The 27,600-nt window shown below is 33.6% G+C and overlaps 1 protein-coding gene across 1 annotated transcript in view; it reads left to right on the top strand.

Moving 5' to 3' along the window:
- The window catches only part of ncanb (neurocan b), a 128,004-nt gene that overhangs the window by 29,721 nt on the left and 70,683 nt on the right, over window positions 1-27,600 (top strand). Inside the window, exons 7-9 of the mRNA XM_073843645.1 lie at window positions 3,094-3,128; window positions 3,775-3,782; window positions 24,273-24,389. Of these exons, the coding sequence (XP_073699746.1) occupies window positions 3,094-3,128; window positions 3,775-3,782; window positions 24,273-24,389 (160 nt within the window). The remainder of the gene's footprint in view (window positions 1-3,093; window positions 3,129-3,774; window positions 3,783-24,272; window positions 24,390-27,600) is intronic.

Genomic DNA, 27,600 nt, shown 5'->3' with positions numbered 1-27,600 from the left:
ACAGAACAACAGACAGAATGATAGAATGAAAGACAGAATTACAGACAAGTAGACAGAATTAAAAACAAATAGACAGAACAACAGACCGCTAGGTAGAAAAATAGATACATATACAAGTGGATAGACAAGCAGACAGGTAAACAGATAGACAGAATGGCAGATAAATAGATGGGCAAATGTGTAGATAGAATGACAGAACAAAAGATAGATCAAAATATAGATGTACATAAATGTGGACAGACAAACAAAATTAAAAGCACATAGACAAACAGATAGACAGAAGGACAGATAGACAACTACAGATAGACAGAACAACAGACATATTTAGACAGAAAGACAGACTGACAGACAGAACATCAGACACATATTTAGACAAAAAAAAACAGACTGACAGATAGACAGAACAACAGACACATATTTAGACAGAAAGACTGACTGACAGATAAACAGAACAACAGACACATATTTAGACAAAGACTGACTGACAGATAGACAGAACAACAGACAGATAGTTAGACAGAATGACAGACAGATAGACAGAACAACAGACAGATAGACAGAACAACAGACAGATAGTTAGACAGAACAACAGACAGATAGACAGAACAATAGACAGATAGTTAGACAGAATGACAGACAGATAGACAGAACAACAGACAAATAGTTAGACAGAACGACAGACAGATAGTTAGACAGAATGACAGACAGATAGACAGAACAACAGACAAATAGTTAGACAGAACAACAGACAGATAGTTAGACAGAATGACAGACAGATAGACAGAACAACAGACAAATAGTTAGACAGAACGACAGACCGATAGACAGAACAACAGACAGATAGTTAGACAGAGCGGCAGACAGATAGACAGAACAACAGACAGATAGACAGAACAACAGACAGATAGTTAGACAAAAAGACAGACAGACTGACAGATAGACAGAACAACAGACAAATATTTAGACAGAAAGACAGACTGACAGATAGAACAACAGACACATATTTAGACAGAAAGACTAACTGACAGATAAACAGAACAACAGACACATATTTAGACAGAAAGACTGACTGACAGATAGACAGAACAACAGACAGATAGTTAGACAGAAAGACAGACTGACAGATAGACAGAACAACAGACATATTTAGACAGAAAGACAGACTGACTGACAGATAGACAGAACAACAGACATATTTAGACAGAAAGACTGACTGACAGACAGATAAACAGAACAACAGACATATTTAGACAGAAAGACAGACTGACTGACAGATAGACAGAACAACAGACAGATAGTTAGACAGAAAGACAGACTGACTGACAGATAGACAGAACAACAGACATATTTAGACAGAAAGACAGACTGACTGACAGATAGACAGAACATCAGACACATATTTAGACAAAAAGACAGACTGACAGATAGACAGAACATCAGACACATATTTAGACAGAAAGACAGACTGACAGATAGACAGAACAAAAGACATATTTAGACAGAAAGACAGACTGACTGACAGATAGACAGAACAACAGACAGATAATTAGACAGAAAGACAGACTGACTGACAGATAGATAGAACAACAGACATATTTAGACAGAAAGACAGACTGACTGACAGATAGACAGAACAACAGACACATATTTAGACAAAAAGACAGACTGACAGATAGACAGAATATCAGACACATATTTAGACAGAAAGACAGACTGACAGATAGACAGAATATCAGACACATATTTAGACAGAAAGACTGACTGACTGACAGATAGACAGAACAACAGACACATATTTAGACAAAAAGACAGACTGACAGATAGACAGAATATCAGACACATATTTAGACAGAAAGACTGACTGACTGACAGATAGACAGAACGACAGACAGATAGTTAGACAGAACGACAGACAGACAGAACAACAGACAGATAGTTAGACAGAATGACAGACAGATAGACAGAACAACAGACACATATTTAGACAGAAAGACAGATAGACAGAACAATAGAAAAATATTTAGACAGAAAGACAGATAGACAGAACATCAGACACATATTTAGACAGAAAGACAGACAGACAGACAGACAGACAGACAGACAGACAGACAGACAGACTGACTGACAGATAGACAGAATAACAGACAGATAGTTAGACAGACTGACAAATAGACAGAACATCAGACATATTTAGACAGAAAGACAGAAAGACTGACTGACAGAATAACAGACAGATAGTTAGACAGACTGACAGATATTTAGAACAACAGACATATTTAGACAGAAAGACAGAAAGGCTGACTGACAGATAGACAGAACAACAGACAGATAGTTAGACAGAAAGACAGAAAGACTGACTGACAAATAGACAGAACATCACACACATATTTAGACAGAAAGACAGAAAGACTGACTGACAGATAGACAGAACAACAGACAGATAGTTAGACAGAATGACAGACAGAACAACAAACACATATTTAGACAGACTGACTGACAGATAGACAGAACATCAGACATATTTAGACAGAAAGACTGACAGATAGACAGAACATCAGACATATATTTAGACAGAAAGACGGACAGACTGACTGACAGACAGACAGACAGACAGACAGACAGACAGACAGACAGACAGACAGACAGACAGAATAACAGACAGATAGTTAGACAGACTGACAGATATTTAGAACAACAGACATAATTTAGACAAAAAGACTGACAGACAGACAGATATTCAGACAGAACGACAGACTGACAGGTAGAGCGACAGACAAATGGTTAGGCAGAACAACAGGCAGGCTGACAGACAGAACAACAGACTGACAGATGACAATTTTTTTTCTTTGCCACTAGCTGAAAAAAAAATCATTTTATTTCAAGCATTTTTTGGTTCCTAGTTAACTGTATAAACCTAGAGATTAAACCCCTCTTTTTGGTCATAAGCTGTTTTGTAAAGTCAAACTCATCTTTCTTCCATCATCCCGTGCTCAGCATTTCTCATAAAAGCAGTACGAGTTCTGCCAGGTCGGAAATTGAACCGAAAGCCTGATGTTTCTGATATCCAAAGGCCTCATTGTCAGCGCCGTGGAGCGTGCGCCGCTGACCTGGATTGAGTCCGGAACACGGTGATGAAGTATCCTCTTCTATCTGATTATACGTGCTGCTTCAGGTTCCCTGCCGACTGGGCTGTATCTTGCCCGAGCTGAATAGACCAGACAGCTCCGACTCTCTCCACACCCCACTGAGATGCTTATTTTAGCAACATGGCATTTTATTTTCCCCTATCACTTTGAGAGAATGTGTCCCAGCATTTAATGTGCTTTATAATGTCTGTGCACACAGACAAGCATATGGACACACTGCTTCATTTTGTGAGTAGCAGGTGCTTTTTTTAATGCAGTGTTATTATTTATTTTTTACATTTCTTTTCATTTAATTACATTTTATTTGTTTATTTTTTTAAAACTGACTGATAGGATGATGTTGAATGATGAATTTTTTCTTTTGATGGCAACATTGTTTAATTTTAGTCAGTATTTTGTCACGTCACTACACTATTGACAGTAAACAATGGACCATTTTTCCTTACAAAATTTCGACAAAGGTTGTCGTTTTTGTCATTTGATGGCAATATCGTTAATATTTAGTCATTATTTCATCATTGTATATTCATTAAAGTTTTACTCTGACCAAAATGGCATTTTGTCATTTTTGTCAACATTCATTTAAAAAAACTCATTGTTATTGTCTTCGTTATCATTGACAAAATAGAAAAACTTGTTACTGACATTTTTGTCAGTAACTTCATTGATGTTAGTGTTAATTTGGTTCTAACTCCTATAAACAGTGTTAGGGGTTGTGGATTACAAGTAACGTGATTTATGTAATCAGATTAGTAACTAAAAGAAAAAATTATTACTCATCTTTTATTTACATTTAAACAAAAACTGGCATGTCCAAAATTATTCATACCCTTCTCAATAATCAATAGAAAAGCCTTTATTGGCTATTACAGCAATCAAATGCTTCCTATAATTGCTGACCAACTTTTTGCATGTCCCACTGGTATTTTTGCCCAATTATCTTTAGCAATGAGCTCCAACTCTTTAAGGTTGGAGGGTCTCCTAGCCATCACCCTGATCTTTAGCTCCCTCCACAGATTCTCAATTGGATTTAAGTCAGGACTCTGGCTGGACCACTGCAAAACGTTAATGTTTCTGTCTGCTAACCATTTCTTCACCACTTTTGCTGTGTGTTTTGGGTCGTTGTCGTGCTGAAATGTCCATTGGCCCAAGGCCAAGTTTCTCCGCAGACTGCCTGATGTTGTTGTTGAGAATTTTGATGTATTGCTGCTTTTTCATGGTGCCGTTTACTGTGATTAGGTTCCCTGGTCCACCAGCTGATAAACACCCCAAAAACATTAGGTTTGCACCACCATGTTTGACAGTGGGGATGGTGTTCTTAAGGGTTGAAGACTTCTCCTATTTTACGCCAAATGAAGGGTACATCATTGTGGCCAAACAATTAAATTTTTGTTTCATCTGACCATAAAAAAAAGACCAGAAGTCGTCTTCTTCGTCCAGATGAGCATTTGCAAAGGCCAAGAGGGCTTTTGTGTGCCTTATCTGGAGAAGTGGTGTCCTCCTCGGTCTGCGTCCGTGGAACCCAGCGGTGTGCAGTGTCCGTTGGACTGTCTGCCTTGAGATGTTGCCACCAGCAGAGCCCAGATTCATTAGGATGGCCTTGGTGGTGATCCTTCTTTTTTACCTCTCTCACTATCCTCCTGGCCAGCACATGTGTCACTTTTGGCTTCCAACCACGTCCTCTGAGATTTTTCACAGTGTGGAACGTCTTATATTTATTAATAATACTTTGCACTGTAGCCACTGGAACTTCAAAACATTTAGATATGGTCTTATAGCCCTTTCCTGACTTGTGAGCCGCCACAATGTGCAGCCGCAGGTCCTCAGTGAGCTCCTTTGTCTTAGCCATGACTGTCTACAAACCAACAGCAGAGAGCTTCTGGTTTTCACCTGTTGAGTTGATTAAAACAGCTGTTCCCAATGAATCAGGGTAATTAGGATGCTTTAGAACAGCTTGGACTATTTGGAATGGTATAGAACTTTGGATTTTCCCATAGACTGTGACAGTTTGCAAAGGGTATGAATAATTTTGGACATGCCACTTTTTGTTCAAATGTAAATAAAAGCTGAATTTTTTTTTTTTTTTCCAAAATGATGACTCTTGTACATCATCTTATTATCTTTTGGGAGAAGCCTGTGTCATTCCCGGTCAAAAAAAACCTAATGGATTACTTTTCCATTTACAAGAAAATATCGGTTACTTTTTCAAATAAATAACATTAGTTACTTTGTTTTCCCATTTATTGACTAACAGCTCTCCTGTCGCCATGTTGAGAGAAATCAGGAGGCAAGTACGTACTTCGCAAAAGTAACGTAACGCATTACTTTCCATAAAAAGTAACTAATTAACCTAATTAGTTACTTTTTTAGGGAGTAAAGCAATATTATAATGCATTACTTTTAAAAGTAACTTTCCCCAACACCACTCATAAATAACTGAACCCAGTATGTACAGAATCAGAAGAGGAGTGACTCCATATTCAGTCGAGGACCTCTTTATGCCACTTTAAGCTTGTAGATGCGTTTTGTGCATAAACAACAGCAGCTTTATTAGAAGACTCTTCAGATACAACCTCCGCGACATCAAATTATGTTCAGCAGGGCACATCAGCCGAGACAAGCAGGAGATGGAACGGGAAAATGAAAGAAGGGGGGAAGAGGCGGGAACAATAGGAACTGTTGATGTGCCTAGCAGCCTGAAGCCTACAGCATGGAGAAGCTTCAACCATTAACTGTGTGTCAGACTCTCCAGGCACTAACAATAGCACAGACGCTCTTCTCTTTCTCCCTCTCTTGCTCTCTTCCCCTTGTTTCCTCCATATTTCATATTCATAGGGAGATGAAATCGGCTCTCGTCCCTTTTGCTCCAAACTCTTGCATATCGTAGTTTTGTTTTAGCATCAAACCTATTAATAGGAATGTTTAATGTACGATTTGCAGTTATTTATGCAAATCTCAGGATGCGGGTGACACCGACAGGCTTTAATCTTTCCGCTGTAGTGCTGAGGTACGTCAAGATGGGGATATTATTGGAACGCCGGGTTGTTCAATGTCAGGATTATTTTAGGATTTTCGTTGCTAGGATGAAGTTTAGTGCCTTTCCAGCTGAAATCTGACCTGAAATTGTAGGTTTTAAGTGTTTGAGGATTGTGTGCCCGTAAGCGCTTTGAATTGTGTCTCTTTTTCATGTTTCGTGACTTCTGAGGTCTAAAAAAAGATTTTTGAAACTCTTGCAGGTAAAAAATAGAGAAATAAAAGAACATCATGCTGTTTTGACATAGCGTCTACTCTTATTTCTATGATTCATTCGTTCTCAGATGCCATAATCCCTTAGTGTAGAATTTTCCGCCATTTTCATCGAGTTGTTTTGTGCAGTGAGGTTTATTGTTGTCATGTTGGCTCAGTCATCTAAAATTTTGGCACATCAGATTTGTTTTTAACATTTCTACCTGAACTGCCAAGTGACAAACTAAAAGTAGCAACACAACTCATTTATCAGCAATTTTCATTAAAGTGACATTAGTTCAGCCACTTAAAGGGATAGTTCACACAAAAATGAAAATTTTGTTATTAATTACTCACCCTCATGTCGTTCCAAACCCATAATTTGAACATTGCACACCAAATGTTCTAGATCGCTCTACATTACTCACATGAATAAAATCATTGTGTAATGCTTTCATTCATTTTCTCAGATGTGTCAATAAGGTCTTCGCTGATTGACTTGCGTGACAGTGCGCCAATTTTTCAACTATTTCACGTTCATGGCAATTGTGCCACCCACTTCGCGTCCCTCACCGTGAATTTTCATCTATCCACTCTTTACATTGACTTTGTATGTAATCTACTCTAGTTCTTTTTCGGAACACAAATTGAGATTTTTTTTTTAATCCAAGAGCTTTCTGACCCTGCATAGACAGCAATGCAACTGACACGTTCAAGACCCAGAAAGGTAGTGAGAACATTGTTAAAATAGTCCATGTGACATCATTAGTTCACCTGTTATTTTATAAAGCTACGAAAATGCTTTTTGTGCACAAAGAAAAAAAAAAACTTTATTCAACAATTTCTAATCTCCTGTGTCAGACTTAGATGCTTGTTTACGAGAGTACCATGATGCATGCATGTGAATTTGTGCATTTTTGGGTGATTTTCAGGAAATCTTTTTAGGTTTGCGGCAATCGTGTTGCCCAACTCGCGTCATTCGCGTCGATTGTCATGAATATTGTCTGTTTGCTTCTTTACATTGACTTTGTATGTAATCTACTTGTTTGAATAATCAAATATGACCTTGATTCATCTTTGGAACACAAAGGCCCAGAAAGGTAGTAAGAACATTTCTAATATAGCACATGTGACATCATTGGTTCAACCAAAATAATGACGTTATTCAATAATTTCTAATCTTCTGTGTCAGTCTTCAATGCTCTTTCACAAGAGTACCACAACGCATGTGTGCAAATTAAAATTTTTGGGTGAACTGTCTCTTTAAGATTCAAAAGCCATCATTTACTCACCCTCATGTTGTTCCAAACCTGTAATGCTGTGCACACCTACCACTCTAGATCGCTCTAGATTACTCATGGGATGCTTTTCACGTCACTCAAGTCAATGAAATCATCGTGTAATGCTTTCCTCCATTTTCTGATAAAACTGGATGTGTCAATAAGTTCCCTTCCGGGAATTCGAGCCGCGTCATGGAACGCTATGGGGAACGCCATTGGCGGGCCCCATAGCGTTCCATGACGCGGCGTCTCGTTCCCTCAGGGAACTAGGGTTACATACATAACCTGAGACGTTCTTCGCTAATTGGCTTGTGCGACAACACGTCATGTGAATTTTCCACTTGAGTAGAATTTTTTCAGCTTGAGTGGAAGACACGATATCGCACATTTGCGGCAATCGCGTAGCCCAATTTGCATCATTTGCATCACTTGCCTTGAATTTGCATCTATTCACCTCTTTACATTGACTTTGTATATAATCTAATCACTCAAATATCTAAATACATCCTTCGTTCTTCTTCAGAACACAAATTAGGATTTATTTTATTAAATCTTAGAGCTTTCTGACCCTGCATAGACAGCAACAAAACTACCACATTCAAGGCCCAGAAAGGTAGTAAGAACATCGTTAATATAGCACAGAACATCATTGGTTTAACCAAAATAACGATTTTATTAAACAATTTCTAATCTTCCGTGTCAGTCTTTGACGTTCGTTCACAAGAGTATCACAACGCATGTGTGTAAACTGTCCCTTTAAGATTCAAAAGCCATAATTTACTAACCCTCTTGTTGTTCCAAACCTGTAATGCTGTGCACACCAACCGCTCTAGATTGCTCTAGATTACTCGTGGGATGTTTTTCGCGTCACTCCAGTGAATAAAATCATTGTGTAATGCTTTCTTCCATTTTCTGATAAAACTGGATGAGTCAATAAGTTCTTCGCTAATTGGCTTGTGCAACAATGCGTCGTTAATTTTCCGCTCAAGTTAAATTTTTTTAGCTTGAGTGGAAGACACGATGTCGTGGCAATCTCGTCGCCCAATTGGCATCATTTGCATCACTCGCTATGAATTCGCTTCTATTCACCTCTGTACATTGACTTTGTATGTACAGGTAATCTACTCACACTAATAATTAAATACGACCTTCGTTCATTTTCGGAACACAAATTAAGATATTTCTGTTTGTAAACCGAGGGCTTTCTGACCCTGCATAGACAGCAATGCAACTGACACGTTCAAGACCCAGAAAGGTAGTAAGAACATTGTTAAAATACTCAAAAACAAAATAACAACTTTATTCAACAATTTGTAATCTTCCATGTAAATCTTCGACGCACATTTACGAGAGTACCATGACACATGCGTGTGAATTTTCAATTTTTTTCACGTTCACGGCAATCACGTTGCCCAAGTCGCATCATTCGTTTAACCAAAATAACAACTTTATTAAACAATTTCTAATCTTCTGTGTCAGTCTTCGATGCTGGTTCACACGAGTACCACAATGTTTGCGTGTAACTTTTAATTTTTAGGTGAATTGTCCCATTTAAGATTCAAAAGCCATAATTTACTTTCATGTCGTTCCAAACTCGTAATGCTGTGCACACCAATCGCTCTAGATTACTCACAGGTTGTTTTTCACGTCACTAATGTGAATAAAATCACGGTGTAATGCTTTCCTCCATTTTCTGATACAACTGGACATGTCAATAAGTTTTTCGCTGATTGGCTTGTGCGACAACACGTTGTGAATTTTCAGCTCAAGTAAAAAAAAATTCAATGGAAGACACGATATGTTCACGCCAATCACGTTGCCCAATTTGCATCTATTTGCGTCTTTTAATTGACTTTGTATGTAATCTACTCGTGCAAATAATTAAATACGACCTTTGTTTATCTTCAGAACACAAATTAAAATATTTTTTGATGAAATCCAAAAGCTTTCTGACCCTGCATAGAAAGCAACGTAACAACCACGTTCAAGGCACAGAAAGGTAGGAAGGACATCATTGAAATAGTCCATGTGACATCAGTGGTTTAACCATAATTTTATAAAGCTACGGAAATTGTTTTTGTGCACAAAGAAAACAAAAATAATGACTTTATTCAACCATTTCTTCTCTTCCATGTCAGTCAAAGCGTGTTCACGAGAGTACCACTATCCCTTTAGGTTTCAAAAGCCATCATTTCATAACTCAGCCCTCCAACCGTTTGGTGAACAACTAAACTTGCTAACTAATAATGGCACAGACGTGGGCAAATGTTTGAATTTCATTTCGTAAACCCAGTTTTACTAATTCCTACAAACTGTCTCTGCTTTTCTCCAGCAAATGCCAAGTGCTATCACAATTTGTCCCAGCGTTGTGCAAGTTATGTGTTTCTTGACTTGTTTGGTCTAAAAAAAAGATTTTTGAAATCTTTGCAGATAAAAAACATAGAGAAATATGCTGTTTTGACATAGCATCTACTCTTATTTCAATGATTCATTAGTTCTCAGATGCCGTAAACCCCTTTAGTGTAGAGTTTTCTGCCATTTTCAGCGAGTTGCACATCAGATTTGTTTTTAACATTTCTGCCCGAAAAGTGTTGTAGTCTAACATGGGAAAGAACTGGTGTTATAAGAGTGCTGGAAAAAAGTGACAAACATCTAACAAAAAGTAGCAACACAACTAATTTGAATTGATAAGTGACACTAGTTCAGCCACTTAAAGAGATAGTTCACCCAAAAATGAAAATTCTGTTATTAATTACTCACCATCATATCCTTCCAAACCCACACCAAACACAGGATGTTTTTTCGTGTCACTCAAGCGAATAAAATCATTACTTAATGACTTTCGCCATTTTCTGATGCAACTGGACATTTCAATTAGTTCTATGCTGATTGGCTTGTGCGGCAACTTGCCATGTGAATTTTTCGCTTGAGTTGAAATTTTTCAGCTTGCGCGGAATTTGCATCTATTCGCATCTTTACATTGACTTTGTATGTAATCTACTCTCGCGAATAATTAAATACAAACTTTGTTCATTTTAGGAACACAAGTCTAGATATTTTTGTTGAAATCTGAGAGCTTTCTGACCCTGCATATACAGCAATGTAACTGACACATTCAAGGCCCAGAAAGGTAGTAAGGAAATCAATAAAATAGTCCATGTGATAAGAAAACGAAAATAACGACTTTATTTAACAATGTTTTCTCTTCGGTGTCAGTTTTCATTGTGCATTCTCAGGAGTACCACGATGCATGCGTGTGAATTTTCATTTTTGGGTAAACTATCCCTTTAAGATTCAAAAGCCAGTGTTTCATTGGCTCAACCCTCCAACCTTTTGTCGAAACAACTAAACTTGCTAACTAATAATGCCACAGAAGTGGGCAAATGTTTGAATTTGATTCCCTAAACCCAGTTTTGCTACCCTGGAAATCCAGAGGTCTCGCGAGAGCACAATTTGAATTGTCTCTGCAAGACACTCTGGCATCGAGCAATGATGCAGGTTACTGCAATACGTAAGCAATTGTGGGAACCAATCAAATCGGTGTATCTGATGTAGGCGGGCCAGAGGCGAGCTAAGCTGATGATGACAGCACTGCGACGTTCGAATCATATAGTAAACTTTGAAAGATCGCTGTCGCTACAGATGAACAACAAGTTGTTTGAAACTGCTTTGGCCGCTACAATGAACGAGTTAGACTTGGCTTTCCATATAAAAGAGGAACAGAAAACCGAAAACTCGAATCGTTCCTTTGCAAGAAGGACGTTTTTGCTGTTTTGTCGACTGGATACGGCAAGAGTTTAATCTATCAGTTCACGAGTTCACGCTTACATATAATTAGCCGGAGAATAGTAGTGCATGTTTGGCGTGCTGTCCGGTGAAGGGCTCCGAGCTCGGGAGTGGCCCGAACCCAGAGTACGTTACCCCCCAATAGGAGTAGCAAGAACTCGGAGTGATGAGATGGGGTGGTGGAGGTTTACTGATAAACCATCGAGTGAATTGAGGTGAGTCAGCTGTATTTAAACCTATGGCGCTGATTGACTTGTGATGTTTACGCTAAGCATCTGACGCGCTTCTCCCGAACTTTGTTAATGAAACATCATTTAGCTCTGCTGGTAACTAAGCGTGTATTGTTGTGATTGGTCGTGGCGTTATCCAATTGCGTGCAGTTAGAGTTTCAAATGCATGCTTGGTGCCGCCCCTCGAGTTAGACACTTTTCATTGCTCGATCCCAGACCCTTAATCTTAATAGATTAGGGTCTGGATTTTTCCAGGCTACAGTTTTTTCATTTTCAGATGCCATTATCCCTAAGTGTAGGATTTTTAGCCATTTTCAGCAAGTTGTTTTGTGCAGTGAGATTTATTGTTGTCGTGTTGGCTCAATAATGTCAAATGTTGACATGTCAGATTTGTTTTTAACATTACCTGAAATGTGTTGTAGTCTAACAAGGGAAAATTCTGGTGTTGCGAGTACTGCCAAGTGACAAACTAGTAGCAACCCAAATAGTTTAACTAAAGTTTTTATTAAATCAACAGCTCAGCCACTTAAAGGGATAGTTCACCCAAAAATGAAAATTCTGTCATTAATTACTCACTCTCTCACACTCTAGATCAATCTAGATTACTCACGGGATGTTTTTCATGTCACTCGCACGTATAAAATCATAACGTAATGCTTTCCTCCATTTTCTGATACAACTGGACGTGTCAATTAGTCTTTACATTGACTTTGAATATAATCTACTTGCTTGACCTTCATTCATCTTCAGAAAACAAATTAAGTATTTCTGATGAAATCCGAGAGCTTTCTAACCCTGCATAGACAGCAACGCAACTGACACGTTCAAGGCCCAAAAAGGTAGTAAGGACATTGTTAAAATAGTCCATGTGACATCAGTGGTTCATCAGCAATTTTACGAATTTACGAGAATACTTTTTTAAACAAAAATAACTTTATTCAACACTTTCTTCTCTTCTGTGTCAGTCTTCGACGCACATTGACAAGAGTAACATGATGTATGCGTGTGAACTATCCCTTTAAGATTTAAAAGCCAACAACTGAACTTGCTAACTAATTATGCCACAGAAGTGAACAAATGATTCAGTTTGATTCTCTAAACTCAGTTTTGCTCATTCCTACAAACTCTCTGCTCTTGCTGGTGCTTTTCACCAGCAAATGCTGAGTGCTATCAGAATTTGTTCCACTGCAGCTCAAGTTACGTCATCCCGCCGGTGGTAAACGGCAACTCCAGCCTTCCTCAGCTTCATTCTTCCAGCAGCATTAAATCACTGCTTGCTCTGTGCCAGTAGATTGCTGTGGTCCACAGGGATGCAGAGTTATCTGTGTTGCGGTAGAAATAGGCCTCGACTTCCCAAGGTGCACACTCAGCTTACCTCCACAGTAATTGCAACCTCACATTCAGTGAATGATGAACGCTGGTGGTTTGACCTCCAAGGCTCAGAGGCAGGTGTCACACATAAACTTCAATGCAAGAACCATGATAAACTCATTTAGAGATGTTGAAAATCTGTAATTCGCTTTATAATCCTGTGCGTTTGTGCCTTTTCTCAGATTTGCAGAGTGCTTGTTTGCATTGTGACTAATTGTAGCGTTTAATTTACTTAATGATGCACCACCCACAGTTGTTTTATTCACTGCAGTAGTTACTGTAGAGCGATGCAGTCAAACCAGGACAGCTTAAATGCAGAAAATCTGGTATAATGTTGATTTTTAAGTGTTGGTTGATTTACTTGTTTCCAAAATTCTTGCTGTATGAATATTTCAAACTTCAACTGTAGTCTTAAAAAGAAAACGATGTAGACTACTTACAAAAACATCTTAAAAATTAATAGAAACATTTGTGACGCTCCAGAAATGGAAGTCTCACCTTCCTGTTAAAAGTGCCAAATACTATTCTCAGAAAGTTGGTTTGCATTGGATTAACTGGATGCATGTTTTTAGCATTTGAGCTAAAGAAGTTTAATTGATGATAGTTTTCTTCCATTTTAGTGCTGATTTAAAGTATATTATCAAAACATACAATTGATTTCAAAAGTTTACATACACCTTGCAGAATCTGCAAAATGTTAATTATTTTACTAAAATAAGAGGGATCAAACTAAATGCATGTTATTTTGTTATTTAGTACTGACCTAAATAATATATTTCATATAAAATATGTTAACATATCGTCCACAAGAGAAAATAATAGTTGAATTTTTAAAAATGACCCTGTTCAAAAGTTTACATACACTTAATTCTTAATACCGTGTTGTTACCTGAATGATCCACAGCTGTATTTTTTTATTTATTTTTGTTTAGTGATAGTAGTTTATCAGTCATTTGTTTGTCCTGAACAGTCAAACTGCCTGTTGTTATTCAAAAAAATCATTCAGGTCCCACAAATTCTTTGTTTTTCCAGCATTTTTGTGTATTTGAACCTTTTCCGGCTCTTAATGCATTGTTTTTTCTTCTGAAGCATCAGTGAGTGTTTGAACCCTCTGTAATAGTTGCATGTGAGTCCCTCAGTTGTCCTCGGTGTGAAATAATGGATCTCAAAATCATACAGTCATTGTTGAAAAGGTTTTAAATACACAATTTAAAAAAAAAAAAAAAAATTGTGTATTTAAAACCTTTCCAACAATGACTGTATGATTTTGAGATCCATCTTTTCACACTGAGGGCAACTGAGGGACTCATACAGTATGCGACTATTACAGAAGGTTCAAACACTCACTGATGCTTCAGAAGAAAAAAACGATGCATTAAGAGCTGGAAAAGGTTCAAATATACAGGGTAATTTTTATAAATTCAACTATTGTTTTCTCTTTTGGACTATATGTAAACGTCTTTTATGTGAAATATCTTATTCAGGTCAGTACTAAATTAAAAAAAAATAACATATTTTGTATGATCCCTCTTATTTTGGTAAAATAATTAACATTTTGCAGATTTTGCAAGGTGCATGTAAACTTTTGACTTTAACTGTAATCCTGAAAAATTCTTTCTTTGAGCCTTTGAGGCTTTTAGTAGACCACAGCTAGACACTGGTAGAGACAAGAAACGCTAGATGCCATCCTGGTAGAGTGTAAACATGCCGATGCTTGTCATGACACCTCAGCCTCTGAAGTTTCTCAGCGCGGATTTCACTTGATATCTGGGGGCGTTTAGACTCCTTCTGGGGGAAAAATTACTGGTTATGACTGGTTTTGTGGTCCCGGGTCACAATTTTAATTTCATGGGTAGTTTAAAGAGACAGTTCACCTAAAAAAATAAAATTCTATCATCATATACTCATTCTTAATTTGGTCAAAACATGTTTGAGTTTCTTTATTCTGTTAACCTTAAAGAAGTAAATTTTCTTTTGGTCTCCGCTGACTTTCATAGTCTTTTTTTTTTTTTACCATACTGTGGAAGTCAATGGAGACCAACTTGGGGATGAGTTAATGATGACAGAATTTTCATTTTTGGGTAAAGTAATTGGGCTTGTAATTGTTTTCAGACACAGTTATGATTACAGCTCCATATGTTTTGCTTTCCAGACGTAAAAAGCTTAACCGTAGCTCAGCCGGCACAGAATTGGACTTAAGATTTTGGAATCCTTGGCTATGAATCCCGTGAAAAATATGACTCACAATGAAAGAGCTGAAAGATGAGTCATCATAAAACAAGCTAAAACGGCATGCTTGAAATTGCATTTTTACGTCACATTCACTTTTACTAATACTATCGGGTTTAGGTATAGTGCAGATGGTACGTAACTTTATAAAACGTCACAGAGCATTAAATAGAGTTAAAGCGCCACTCAAAAGACATTTCAAGTCAGAACTGTGGTGACACGTACAAAACCAACGCCACGGGAAACTAATACATTTAACCTACCCCTAAACCTACCCCTTACCAGAGAAAAAATGGAAAAGAGGGGCGGAGTGAGCTGTAACTCATTATCATATAAAGAGACATGCACCGAAACGGATCACTGTGAACAGAGCTGTTCTTGACGAAGTACAAAAGGGTGTTGTTTTACACAAGTGAGTATTTTAACCAAAGTATTTTGGAGACCATAAAAATTTCTACCAACTGATGTCCCTTTTAAATCGTGTGTGACTAAAGGCGAAAGGGAATCTGATCTACTTATTGAAAATAAATAATGAGAGAAATCTATAAGAATGTATAATAATAGTGCGTTTTAATGATTACAAAAGATTGTATTTACAAGTTAAACACCGGCACAATGTCAAAAGAACAAGTGTGAAAATGATCTTTTAGCGACGAGTTTCCAACACTGCCAAAAATGCTTTTCTTACTTGGAAAAATTAAGTGCGTTTTGCTCGAAACAAGCTAAATAATCTGCCAATGGGGTAAGAAAATAATCTTGTTTTCAGTTTGAAATAAGATTTTTTTTTTTTTTTGCTTGCCCAATTGGCAGATTATTTTGCTTGTTCTAAGCAAAAACTTAATTTTGACTTGTTTTTTCTGAAAACAAGAAAATAATTTTTATGCGTCTAGAAAATCCTTCTTGATTTAAGAATATTTTGGGTGAAAACAAGACAAAAACATTATAGTAAGAAAAGCATTTTTTGCTGGGAAGAACACGAACACATTGCAAGCACAATGGATTCAGTGTTTGTTTTGGTGATAAATTTGTTGAAATTAATGATTTTTTTTCCTATTTTCAATAAAGCTAGCAAAGTTACATTCATAAAATATGACACTATTGTACAATTATGAAACAAAATATGATATATTAGTTTACAGCACACTTCGTAAAGTAAAAAAAAATAAAATAAAAAAGTAAAAACATGCATTATTCTGTACTGACGAAAGTGTTCAGATTTCATCAAAAATATCTTAATTTGTGTTGTAAAGATGATCGAAGGTCTTACAGGCTTGGAACGACATGAGGGTTAGTAATTAATGACAGGATTACAATTTTTGGGTGAACTATCCCTTTAAATTTAAAGACGCAGGCATAATTTAAGCTAAAAAAAGCTATGTCTGTAAAGATTTACGTACATTGTTAAACATAATCTTGACCAACTGTTTTGGAGATTTCAGTCTCTCCTACATTGAAAATACTGTATGGAGGCATTTTCAAAATGGCTGCCAACTGACTGACTTACCATAAAAGACCAGGCCACTGTTTTTCTTGACAAACTAGTGTGTAAGTTCAGGGCACGTAAACAAAATATCACCCTGTAGCAGTGGAGACGAGGTTCAGAAGTGTTGCTGAAGTTCTTGCGACACTTTATTCCTTCAGAGAGATTTGTTTGTGCAGGCCAGCCACTATAATTTTTATCTATTGTTTTCAAGTGCGAAGATCTCAGAGGGTTGGATTGGATCTTACTGCGATGAAGTTTTCAAGTATTTCTCCCTTAACAAGGACCTCGGCGTAGCATCATAAACAGCTTGTTTATGAGAGAAGGGAGCCTGTACACTTAAGAGTCGAGGTGGTGAAGCACTGTATTAGTATTTTATTTTCCCAGAGACTGTCCCTCGTGACCGTGGCCTGTGTTTTTGAGAGATAGCGGCTGAATAAAAAGATCACATTTTAATGGTTCGGCATCTGCTTTGGAGGTCAGTCGTTCTTCTAGCTGTTTAAACTTGCCGTTTTTACAAGCAGACTTGTTTTTGTTTGTATCGTTCAAACAAGTGACTCATGAGTTAGATGCTCATTTGATTGATTCCTCCAAAAAGTTGTGCAAATGAGATGCTGTTTGGTGGAAGTTGCAATTCAGGCACTTGATGTATTAAAGCTCTTTCGTAATCAAGCGTTTATCGTGACAAATGGACTATTATCCACTTATATGTTTGTAGTGTTAATCGTCTGAGCGGTCGTTTCCATCTCAGGATGAGCTCTGGTTAGGGTCCTCTGAGACCGCAAGCAGTGCGTGGACTTTAGTGAGGAAGTCATGGAGAAATGGAAAGAGACGGAATTGGGGAAGAAGGAACTATTTTAAGCTCGCTGCGTAATTAATCATAAGCCAATGGCACGAAACAGAAAAGGCTTTTAACTGCTATTGCTTTCATCTCCAGTTCCATTGTTTTCTTTGTTGCGGTTGTTTATCCTCCGTCCTCCTCGTAAGAAGTCGCTTCATGCGTCTTGATAGATCAGATCACTACACTGAGGAAAAACTAGATTGGTGTGGAAATAATTTTCACTCAGAAATTGCTAATAAGTTTACAAGGAACATTGAGTAACATCAAATTAGACATTTTGAAGTAGTTTTATTAGTAGTAGTAGTATTTGCTTTTGATTAATTGTACGTTTATTTATTTTTACTGTTTTTATTTTCAGTATTTAAGTTGATACGAATTTTTTTTTATTACTTTATTTATAATTTTTTTCATTATCACTTTATTGACACTTTATTTTATCACTTTATTGACAGAAACAGCGATTTTAGTTATTACTGTTTTAGTATTCCTAATTTTTGCTACTTTGTGCTATATTTATTTAGATTATTATTTTTTATTACTTCTTAATTCTTTTTTGTCACTGTTTATTTATTGTTTCAATCATTTTCTTTTTATTGACAGAAATTCTTATTATTGTTTTAGAAAGTTTAATTATGATTATTATTTGCTTTTTTATTAATTATACATTTGTTTTCACTTTTGTTTTTACTGTTTTTATTTTCACTGTTTTTAAGTTAATAAGAATTTTATTTTAATTAATGTATTTATCATTTTTTATTGTCACTTTATTGACAGAGACCGTAATTATAGTTACTATTACTGTTTTTAATAATAGTTCTAATTTTATTTTATTTTAATTTTCAACAGGTTAATTAGTAGTAGTAGTAGTAGTAGTAGTAGTAGTTTTTTATTAATTATACATCTATTTTCACTTTTGTCACTTTTTACTGTTTCATTATGTTTAAGTTAATAAGAATTTAAATTTATATTTATGTATTGATCATTTTTTATTTTCACTTCATTGACAGAAACAGTAATTTTAGTTATTACTGTTTTAATAGTACTCCTAATATTGTTTTATTTTTATTTTTGCCACTTTTGTGCTATTTTTATTTTATTTAGATTTTTTTTATCCAATTCTTTTTTGTCACTGTATTTTTATTATTGTTTTCATACTTTTTTTATTAACAGAAACATTTATGTTTTACTATTTTTTTTAAATATATTATTATATTATATTATATTATATATAATTATTATTATGTAATACATTTAAATATTATTTATATTTTTATAATATAAATGTTTCAAAATCATAATCTTACTTTTTTATTTAAAATGTATTGTTTGCTGTTTTGGTTATTTCCTTATTTTGTAACCTTTTAATTATTATTTTTATTTTTTTTTTTATCATTGTCACTTTTTATTACCAGAAACAGTTATATTTGAATATTTATTTTTATATTTGTATTGTTTATTACTGCTTTTTAATAATATTCCTAATTTTATTTTTATTTCCATTTTTGCCACTTTTCTGCTCTTTTTATTTTATTTAAATTATTTTTATTGAACTAATTATTTTTTTATTTTTGTCATTGTATTTAATTATTGTCTTCAACATTTTCTTTTTTTTTTACTGTTTTATAAACAGTTTAATTATTATTATTATTATTATTATTATTATTATTATTATTATATTTTTAATTAATCATGTTTTACTATTTTATTTAAAATGTATGGTTTGCTATTTTAACTATTTCTATATTTTTTTTCTTTTATTTTAATCATTGTCATTGTCACTTATTAGTTTAATTATTTTTAAATTTATAAGAATTATATTTTAATATTGATTTTAATATTTTTATTTTTTATTAATGTTTTTTAAATAATATTCCTAATTTTATTTTATTTCCATTTTTGCCACTTTTCTACTCTTTTTATTTTATTTGAATTATTTTTTATTAAACTAATTCTTTTTTATTTTTGTTTTATAAACAGTTTAATTATTAGTATTATATTATTTTTAATTAATCATGTTTTACTATTTATTTAAAATATATTCTTTGCTATTTTAACTATTGATTTATTTTATAATTTTTTAATTATTGTTTTTTTTTTACATTTTCATTGTCACTTATTATTACCAAAAACAGTTATTATTATTATTTGATTTTTATTAATTATACATTTATTTTCACTTTTGCCACTTTTCACTGTTATTAGTTTAATTATTTTTTAATTAATAAGAATTATATTTTAATATTTATTTTAATATTTTTTTATTAATGTTTTTTAAATAATATTCCAAATTTTATTTTATTTCCAGTTTTGCCCCTTTTCTGCTTTTTTATTTTATTTAAATTATGTTTTTATTTAACTTATTTATTTATATATTTTTGTCACTTTTGGTAATTAATTATTTTCGTTTTATTGACAGAAACAGTTTTTTACGGTTTAATTGTTATTATTGTTATTAATAACAATTGTCATTATTATGTGTCATTTTAATTCATTTTTTTATACTTTATTTAAAATGTATTGTTTGTTATTGTAATTATTTCTTTATTTTGTCACTCTTTTTAATTATTGTTTTTAACATTTTTTATTAACGGAAACAGTCATTTTAATTATTAGTATTATTATTTAATTTTTTTTTTTTTTAATTTGTGTTACCTTTTTACTATTTGTATTTTTTTTATATATATATATATCACAGTTTTAACTATTTTTAAATGTAAATATTTGTATAATTTTATCACTTTTTATTGACATAAATAGTACAAGGATGAAAACGAGTGGGAATAGGAAAAGAAAACAACAGATTCGATCCGGCATATCTTGATGCGCCTTGTTCAATCATATAACTGTCTGATTGGTTGCGCACATTTCATTTACACTTGTAAAATGGATCTAGATTCTCGCAAATCTTTACCTAATTGCTTGCATACTTGTGCACTGCGAAGCTCCCAAATATTCCATGCTGTCGTAATTCCATTTGGGATGAGTAAAGCTTACATATGTGGCCTAAATAACCACATGCATTTACGCCTCACACCACCTACTAAGGTATTCCCATATTATCCACAGCTTAGGGAAGCGTTCTCCTTCGGGACTAGCGATCTGCACAGGAAATGGCCTACGTGGTGACTAATTGTTTGGAACCTGAATGTCTTTTTCTCCTGCACCGTTTCCAGCTTAGCGACGAGAGCCCTCCATCCTCTCAGAAAACGATCCGTTTGACGGGATTTGGGATGAAAAAGCTCTCGAGTGGGCGCTGAAGAGTTCATTTCATCACGATGATGACGAGCAGTCCTTGAACTCTGTCGCTCTCGTGGAGTTGTGTGCAAGAGGAGTCTCCGGTCCGGGCGGCATTCATTAAATTTGGTCAATGCGGATCTTTATGTCATCGCTCCCCGCGCGGAGAATTCACAATAGCCCAGCTGCCTCTCGCTGAGCCGAGCCGGCTTTGAGAGCTCATGAGAGAGAGCGGGGGAATGTTTATCCGCTCTTTCTGGCTATGAAGCGGCAGTCACTCATGTGTCATATACTTGTCAATCTCAGCCGTCCTGCTGGGGGTTTCGGCTGTCTGTTGTCTTTGGACTAAAAGAACGATTGACTGCAAAACCGCGTGTGCGACTTTCAAATTTTGTCCTTCATGGAGCTCTTTGTCATTCGTATGTGGATTTTATGTAGTTTTGGTTTCACTTCGCAGTGTGGATGAGGCCTTGAGCCGGATCCAAAAATGAATAATTTATATATGAAAAAGAATGGGCGGATGAATATTTAGCTTCAACTGGATTTTGATGTCTGCTGTCAACTACGCTGTTGAAAAGACCAGAGCTTGTGTTTTGGATGCTGGTTTGCTGGTGTCAATCCAACCAGGCATTTTCACACATAATATATGAATAATATAATAATGGTAACACTTTACAATAAGGTGTCATTTGTTAACAGAAGTTAACGAACATGAACGAACAATGAATAATACATTTATTACACTATTTATTCATCTTTGTTAATGTTGGTTATTGCAAAAACAGTCGTTCATTGTTTGTTCTTGTTAGTTCACAGAGACATATTTAATATACATTTATTATATTATATTATATTATATTATATTATATTATTAACATTTATAAATTAATTTAAAAAAATTAAATAATAATTTATTATTATAATTAATTATATAAAAAATATAATAAATATGTATACATAAAATTACACACACACCCATGTATATGAGTTTATATTGTATATTATTTTACAATAATATATAATACACTATACATTTCTAATATTCTTCTATTATTATTGCCAGTGAAACTATTTTGAATATCACAAAAAAATTATATATATATATATATATATATATATATATATACACACACACACACACACATTTATTATATATATATATATATGTACATTTATTATTATATTACATAATATATTATATAATAATAATTATTAACATATATTACATATGTAAAATAGTAATATTATATTATATTATTAACATTTAAAATTAATTTAAAAATTGATATTTTACTATTATAATAAATTATATAAATATAATAAATATGTATACATAAAATTATACACACACACACACACACACACACACACACACACACACACACACACACGTGTATATGAGTTTAAATTATATATTATTTTACAATATAATAATAAGTATTAACATATATTACATATGTGAAATAATATAATACACACATATTATATTATTTTACATATTTAATATATGTAATTTATCCATTATTTTTCACAGTATATATTTAAATATATGTATAATTTGTTTTTTAATAATATTTTATAACAGTATACATAATGTGATATAATGTAATAATTATATGCAAATGAAACCATTTTGAATATCACAATATAATAAAAATATTTATTTCTGTAATTTATCTATTTTTCATAATATATATATAAATAAATGTTTAATTTGTATATATATTGTATATAACATATTTTATAACAAAGTATATACTGTAGTTAACATAATAATTATATATGATATTATTGAATTTGATATTACATTATATTATATTATATTGTAACCTTAAAGTGTCACTTGTTGGACAAAAAAACATTATTATTATTATTAAATTATTATAATATTATGTGTGTGTGTGTGTGTGTGTGTGTGTGTGTGTGTGTGTGTGTGTGTGTGTGTGTGTGTGTGTGTGTGTGTGTGTGTGTGTGTGTGTGTGTTTTATGTTTGTATATTTTAATATATTTTTCTACATTTATAGAAATCACTTTGAATATCACAAAAGTAAAATGTTTTTCGTTGAGTAAAAACGATTTTTAAATTCATAATTTGTCATTTATAAATAATATTTAAAAAATTCAAATAATATTTTATAACAATGTATATTATAATTATATTCATAATGTTTATTGTTATATTATTTCATGTATTTAATGTTAATTTTTACATTTGTAATGTGTTTATATTATTTATAAACTGATATAATTGTTTGCGTTAAAACACGACAAAGAAAAATGAAAAGGAAAAATTTATTATAAGGATTGTAAATGTAATGGGGGAAAATTATCTAATACATAAATGCATACCATTTATCAATATGATCCATGCAATTTATTGTTTTTATTTATTCATTTTATTTTTAACAGCATGGCTAAGTTGGTCTACTATCTAGACCAGCACTGACAATCATAAACCAGCATCAGCCAGATTTTTTTGTCACGGTAAAATGAGCCAAAAGCTGTCTGTAAATACAAAGAAACAGAAGACAAATGCAACTGCACTACAGTAGCTACAGCGCACAACCGCAAACCCTGCCTTTAATCTGCTTTGATACTCTGTTCGTGTATCACTGCATGTGTACTTTTTGTTTTCTTAAGGGATTGTGTGCTTGAAGAAGAATCCGTTAGAGGAGAGAAATAAAACAAGCTGTCACAACAGACAAGAAACATAGTACAGTTAATTTCTACTGAAGAGCTCCCAAGGCCTGTAACAAAGTAAAACTCGATAGGATGTGGGAAGCCGAACGCACACGGCGCTTGTGTTGCGAGGCCGTGTTGCGATTTATCTCCCCTGCTGTAAATAATTGCGTGTTTGGAATTATACCGGAGGAGACGTGGTGTGTTTGATGCACTGTCAGATTGCGTTTCGTGGCTGGAAACGGATTATAAAGCAGCACTTAATCAATTTCCAGCGCTGACGTCCTTGTAAAGGTTCTCCGTCCGTAAGTTGATGTAATTATGACTTAATCTGTGAAATTTGCCATATATCACCACACCCCAAAACATTTCGCCGTACAGGTTTTTCAAGAGTCGTAGCTCACGGAAATAAAGTGTGTTTATGACCCGAGAACGGTATGGTAATGTGCCATAAAAATAGACGACAGTGTGCGCCGCTACTCTAGGCGATGATCGGATAATTTATGAAGGCCGGGGATCATGGTGAATCGCATTGTCCTTCCCTGCGGAGCATCTGTCATCATGAACGGGGGATGACATCAAACTTGTGCTAATCTCTCACCTTGTTGAAAGTCATACGCTCAGAGTTCATTTTCAGTCTGGAAAGTGAAAGATTTCTGCTCGTGTTTCTTATATGTGTGCTGCAAACATTGAGCCTTGGTGCTCATATGGGAAATTTAGGTTCGAATCTGGCTGTTAAATGTCTTTTCTTTGCATTCTCCCTCTCTACAGCGGAAGATGATCCCTGCCAGACCAACCCGTGCCTGCATGGTGGGAGCTGTCTGACCGAGGGGAAGGGATACAGTTGTCTTTGCCCTCAGGGCTATTCGGGAGAGAGCTGCGAGATCGGTAAGTGGATTAAGCAAGGTCGGGGTCGGGACAAAAGAGGTCAAGGACGTTTGAAGGAGCCCGCTGCAGCTCTAAAAGTGCACTTGAATTTATGCAGACGGCTAAAATTGGGTATAAGACCACTGCAAGCGTTTCTGCTGAGGGTTATGCCTTTGACCCTTGATGTAAAACCAATGAATACGATTATTAGCAAGGCAAAGCCTTACAATGTATGGCAGGATTTAATTTATCAGTGTCTCGATCAGATGGTATCGTTTTTTTCCCAATCGGAGGTTATAAAGAAACTGGTTTGGGAAATTGTAATGAAAATGCCAGTGCCAAGGTAAATAAATGTAATAAACTAAAAAAAGTGCACATTTTAAATTGTTATTATTGTTGTTGTTATTATATTAATGTTTTTATTAATTCACTTTTTGGAGTTTTTCTTTTCTTTTTTCTTTTAATAAGAATTGTATTATTATTTGTTTATTTTTTTTTATTTTTTTTTTTAATGTTAGTAATAAAATCAGTAATAATATGTGTTGTTAGTAAATTATTTTTGTATTATAAATATCAATATTAATATTAATAATAATAATAATAATTAGAAGTAGTTGTAGTAGTAGTATAGGAGATCAACAGATCTTCTCAATTAAACATGCAGGTGTAACATTTTTCATTACAATTAATATACAAAAAATATATATTTTAAAAATTATTATTATTATTATTAATGTTTCATAGTTTTTGTTTAAAAATGTGTCACTTTTTACAGTTTTCATTATTATTATTATTATTATTATTAGATGTTGTTTATGTTGATGTTAGTAAATAAAATAAAATAAAATGTGATTATTAGTAAATTATTTTTTAGCATTAAAGGTAACAATATTATTATTGTTGTTGTTAATTTGTTGTTGTTGTTAATGTTTTGTAATTATAATTTTATATAATATATATTATATAATTATATAATGTATAATTATATTTTATTTTAAATTTTGTCACTTTTCATTTTTACTAGGTATTATTATTAGGTATTAACTAATAATTATAAATTAAATTATTAGTAAATTATTTTTGTATTAGAAATTATTTTTATTATTATTATTATTATTATTATTATTATTATTATTATAGATCAACAAATTTTCATAATTAAACATGCAAATGTTATTTTTTTTTATTGAACTATACTAAGATATTTGTTATTATTATTATTATTATTATTATTAATATTATTATTATTATTATTATGTGTTGTTTATGTTGATGTTAGTAATTAAATAAAATGTAATTATTAGTAAATAAATTTTAATAATGATAATAATAATAATAATAATGCATTTTATTTAAAGGCACCTTTCTTGGCACTCAAGGACACCGAACATACATTTATAATAAGAAATAGCAGACGAATAAAAAATATATATAAAAACAACAGGGAGAAAAAATTGTCATCAGGTGTAATAGACAATTTTAAACAGATATGTTTTGAGTTGTGATTTGAAATGGGGAAATTAATCAATATTTCTGAGTTGGGGTGGTAGTGAATTCCAGAGATGGTGGTAAGACGAGCAGTGGGGACAGACAGATGTATAAAGGAAGAGGATCGTAGAGAGTGGGAGGGAGTGGGAACATGAAGGAGTTCAGACAAATATGGGGGGCGAGGTTGTGAATGGCCTTGAAAGTAAACAGGAGAACTTTAAATTGGATGCGGAATTGAACTGGGAGCCAATGAAGCTCTTGAAGGACAGGAGTGATGTGGTGAATGGAGGGGGTTCGAGTTATGATGCGGGCAGCTGAATTCTGGACTAGAAATTTCATTAGAAATAACAATTTGTTCATATTGTTATTGTTTTGTTGTTATTGTTGTTATTATTAATGTTTTAATTTTATATAATTATTATTGTAATTATATTTTTATTTTAAATTGTGTCACTTTTTTATTTTTAATTTGTTTAGGTATTGTTATTATTAAGTGTTGTTTATGTTGATGTTAGTTATTAAATTAAAGTATTAGTAAATTATTTTGTATTAGAAATTATTATTATTATAAGATCAACACATTTTCATAATTAAACGTGCAATTTTTTATTAAACTATACTAAAAATAGCATATTTTTTAAAAAGTGTTATTTTTATTTTAAAATTTGTAGCCTTTTTACAGTTTTTATTTTCATTTTTATTTTAATAGGATTATTATTATGATGATTATTATAGAATATCAGCAAAACTCCACAATAAACGTGCAAATATATTGCCTTTTTTTATTTTTAAAACAATTAAATATATATATATATATATATATATATATATATATATATATATATATATATATATATATATATATATATAGAATGAATTAGGTTGAAAAGCTGTCAGCTGTTAAATTTAAGTACACAATTAGATAATACCAAGGTCAATATCATTACCAGACAATACCATTAGGTCAACCAATTACCAAGCAATGTTTAATTTTGTTCAGTCAGTGGTGTAAAAAGGTCACATTAGCAATTAAAGAAAAACACTTAAGCAACATGGTCAGGTCAAAGTGTCTGAATAACTTTTGGTTCCAAATGTTTGATCAACTGCCCACTGTATGAAGAATTTTTGGGTATAATACGTCACAGTTTAGTTTATTTTGCTATCCTCACTTACTTTATGATGAATTATAGTGTCCTGCACACACTAGTAAAAGATATAAAAATTTGTATCTGGGGTCTGAGTAATTTTTGATTTGTCTGTATAATAAAAAAGTGGCACAGGTACATCATTTTGGCTCTAGGGTGTTCAGCTGACTGCAAAATTTGGGAACCCCTTGTGAAGTCAATATGAGTAGCTCTGCAGGAAAAGATGGTTTACAGAAGCAGAGAGACCTGACAGCAAACTGCGAGGTGGCATGTACTGAAAGTGGCGGCATGATCTGACAGGGCTGCACACAGCTCATTCTTCTCTGTCAGACATGAACAGGAACAGGTGAAGGGAGAGCTGTGCCGGAGGTTGGAAGGGTTTTGAGAAAATGAGAGCACACTCTGAACAGGAGGGCAAGGCTATGCTGCTGAGAAAAAAGGAGAGAAGGATAAAGAGGTAGAAAAGAGACAAGAATAATATATATGGAGTGGCTAGAACTGTAATCACTTGGAGAGAGCATGAAATGACAGTCTTCAGACAGCAGTTAACATCCATAATGTGGTGTATTTCTCAGTAATAATTTAGGCTGGAGTTTTAT

This window comes from Garra rufa, chromosome 7 (genome assembly GCF_049309525.1).
Source record: "Garra rufa chromosome 7, GarRuf1.0, whole genome shotgun sequence".
NCBI lineage: Eukaryota > Metazoa > Chordata > Actinopteri > Cypriniformes > Cyprinidae > Garra > Garra rufa.
The sequence above is the reverse complement of the archived record's forward strand: the minus strand, read 5'-3'. Positions and strand labels throughout refer to the sequence as shown.